This window comes from Anoplophora glabripennis, unplaced genomic scaffold, assembly GCF_000390285.2.
Source record: "Anoplophora glabripennis isolate ALB-LARVAE unplaced genomic scaffold, Agla_2.0 scaffold1875, whole genome shotgun sequence".
Classification (NCBI taxonomy): domain Eukaryota; kingdom Metazoa; phylum Arthropoda; class Insecta; order Coleoptera; family Cerambycidae; genus Anoplophora; species Anoplophora glabripennis.
Genome location: NW_019418029.1, coordinates 14,799 through 18,333, shown reverse-complemented (window position 1 = coordinate 18,333; position 3,535 = coordinate 14,799). Strand labels below are relative to the sequence as shown.

General features: G+C 39.7%; 1 protein-coding gene across 1 annotated transcript; it reads right to left on the bottom strand.

Annotated features, from left to right (window-relative positions):
- Positions 1–2,273: 2,273 nt before the first annotated feature.
- LOC108916106 lies at positions 2,274–2,891 on the bottom strand. Its single transcript, XM_018722306.1, has one exon. It carries the CDS (start codon positions 2,889–2,891, stop codon positions 2,274–2,276), a length of 618 nt encoding a protein of 205 aa, XP_018577822.1.
- Positions 2,892–3,535: the final 644 nt, after the last annotated feature.

The window sequence follows — 3,535 nt, the reverse complement described above, 5'->3', positions numbered from 1 at the left end:
TCGTCGAGGCGATCGTCAGATTTCATCGGATGGGCGTGTCGGAGTCATTCTACGTGCGTCGCACACGAAAAATAGTCCGCTCCTCTCGAGGACCTCCAGGAAACGGGCTAATTCGCGGTGAAGGCGTCGATCGTTCGCTTTCTAAATACGACGGGGCGACGGACGAAGAAGGGCTTGACCCTCCGGGTCAAGCGGCGGGTCGCTACGCGACCCGCGAGAAAAGCCTTTGTCAACCAAAGTCGGCGCTTTTCGGGGCGAGTGTGCGACACGTTCAGCCTTATCAGCTTTTAATATATATGAACTACATAAAAAGTTGGAAGAAGGCATCCGGTCGATGAATATGAGTATTTTCCGCGCGGCTTTAAATAAATAACGCGGAAAACGGGTAAAATAAAAAATAATTACGGGAAATCGAGGCGAGGCGATCGTCAGATTTCATCGGATGGGTGTGTCGGACTCATTCTACGTGCGTCGCACACGAAAAATAAGCCGCTCTCCCCGAGGACCTCCAGGAAACCGACTAATTCACGGTGAAGGCGTCCATGGATCAAGTTCTAAATACGACGGTGCGACGGACGAAGAAGGGCTTGACCCTCCGGGCCAAGAAACGGGTCGCTACGCGACCCGCGAGAAAAGCCTTTGCCAACCAAAGTCAACGCTATCAGCTTTTAATATATATGAATTTTGTACAAATGTTTATATTTGTTTATGTTAATAGGCATGCTTAAATAAAAAAGTTTAGGTACAACTACAGATATTTATTTTGTCAAGATATCATTTTGTACCCTTATTTCTGCTGTATAATTTATTATTATTAAAAGGATAGATGTAATATTGACCATGCGTAGAAGAAATTGTAACTTTATATTATTTTTCAGTAATGTTGTTTGTTTCTCATGTACCTATCATTTCAAGATTCATAATCATAACTAACTTTTTCTAATTATCAGTTCGTCATTGTTACCATATTCATGATGGTCTCAACATTAGAAAATTTCCATTTCAGAAGCGTATTTGAATATAAAATGGTGTAGCTTTTTTAAAATGCTTCTGATATTGTTTTGTGACATTTTTAATTGTACGATGAATGGCAAAATTCTCAAAGAGAAAGAAGTTCTTGGTAAAAGTTGCCGCATCCCCAAACTAGAAGAGCATATTTGTTTTTTTTTAATATATAATGTAACAACTTTTGTTAGTTAAACTTTTTGAGAAATCAGAAAAAGTTGTCTGGAGTTCGAATTAAGTTATTCACAATACAAATAAAAATATCACAAAAGAGTATTAGAAATATATAAAAAAAATACTCACTATTTATACTATTTCAAAAACGCTTTTGAATTGAAAATTATCTAAAGTTGATAGCATTATGAGAACAATATGGTAATAAAATTATTATTGCCAAGTCACCCTCTTTGCAAGTCACTCTCTTCTTACCGTTGGACAAACTACCCGTCTATCCCGGCCTAGACACAGGGCTAATCACAAAAGGCAGATATATAAAAATGAAAAACTTATGACTTTAGAAACTCTCTAATCTGACAACTGACAATAACTTACTTGATAAGGTATCTAACTAAACAGTTGGAAATTATAAAATCATAACATACTCCCACCTGAGACACAGTTTTACAAACTGTTTCTCACCTAAATACAACTAACTTAAACTACAAATATCTTTGAGGACACTTTATTTTACGCCCGCTTGGGCTTACATTAAGATCACCTAGATGATTTGGGTAATCGGCTGATTCTCTCACCCACGCACTATCCCGAACACTACCGCAAACGCGATATGAATCAGCAACATCCTCTTGATTTCCTTTTTCAGAAGACTCAGGGTGCAACTTAGGAATCTTCGTTTTGGGAACAGCGACATCTCGTCGATAGTCATGGTTCCTCTCAACCGAATCAACAATGCACTCTAGTGGATATAACCGTTGTACAGGTGTTAGCAACTCTCCATGCAAGGTCCGAACTCTCACCAATCTAATCCGATCGTCTTTACCCGGTACAACGTCAATTACTTGTCCCATAGGCTATTCAACGCGTCGTTGCGTATTAGTCTCTCGAGTTATAGCGTCCCAGCCCAGATTCGCAAAAGCGTTATCAGTCCCACGGAAATTAGTACCGTTATCGCTAAATAAAATTCTGGGTCTGCCCCTCCGCGCAATGAACCTTCGCAAAACTTGTAAAAACTTACGGGTGGATAACGACATTGTAAGTGTACCGCGCGGTATTACACTGTTGTGTATGTAAACTATTTCTTCACCTAATTAATCCTCACCATTAATCCACAAGAATTTCAAAAACTGACGGTCTCTCGGATTCACACTTATCTGCAGAAACGCCTGTTTTATGTCAGCTATTACACCTATCGCATATTCTCTAAATCTGACCAACACCGCAGGTATCAGCTCAATCAAATTTTCCCTCTTCTCCAAACATTGGTTCAGCGATGGTTCATCTTTTCCATGAGAAGAAGCATCAAACACGGGTCTAACAGCCGTAGTAGAGCCTTTTTTAACAACCGGTCTATGGGACAGAAAATCACCTCTCGTAGTTTTTTCAATTATATTTAATCGCTCCCATTCTTCAAATACTGTTTTATATCTAGACATCAACCCATTTTTCTTTAGTTGTTTCACCGCGGTTTGAAGTTTGCGGTTGGCTATGTGGTAATTTGTAGACAGGGGAGGGTGCCCCTCTAACCAAGGCAATCTGACCTCATATCTACCCTCTTCATTCACTATTACTGTCTCACAAAACGACTCTTTTCCTGCTAGGACTTTTTCAATTAACGTTTTCCTCTCTGTAGGTCCTTTTATCTCTAACACATCAAGTCGCCACAGTTCTGTTATTGAAGGGTTCGTAAACATTGATATTAGAGTCATAGTTGTCGAATTCAGTGTAGGAATCTTGCCTTCGACAGTCCAACCAACATAAGTTGGTTGATAGTTGATCTAGACATCAACCCATTTTTCTCTAGTTATTTCACCGCGGTTTGAAGTTTGCGGTTGGCTATATGGTAATTTGTAGGCAGGGGAGGGTGCCCCTCTAACCAAGGCAATCTGACTTCATATCTACCCTCTCCATTCACTATTACTGTCTCACAAAACAACTCTTTTCCTGATAGGACTTTTTCAATTAACGTTATTCTCTCTGTAGGTTCTTTTATCCCTAACAAATCAAGTCGCCACAGTTCTGTTATTGAAGGGTTCGTAAACATCGATATTACAGTCATAGTTGTCGAATTCAGTGTAGGAATCTTGCCTTCGACAGGCCAACCAACATAAGTTGGTTAGACTGTCGTTGGAAATCATTTGCCACCAGTCCACATATTAATAGATGTATTTTCCCCGTATACAAAGACCCAATTACATCTGCTCCCAACAACATCTCAATTGGACCCTGACTTTTGTAATCGGAAACTTCCACGTTAAGTACTTTTAGTTCTTGTATCCAAGGTCCATAAATACTGGTAAAACCTCATTACAAATCTGAGCCTGATCTGGAACTTCAAACGTTTTCCTGTAGT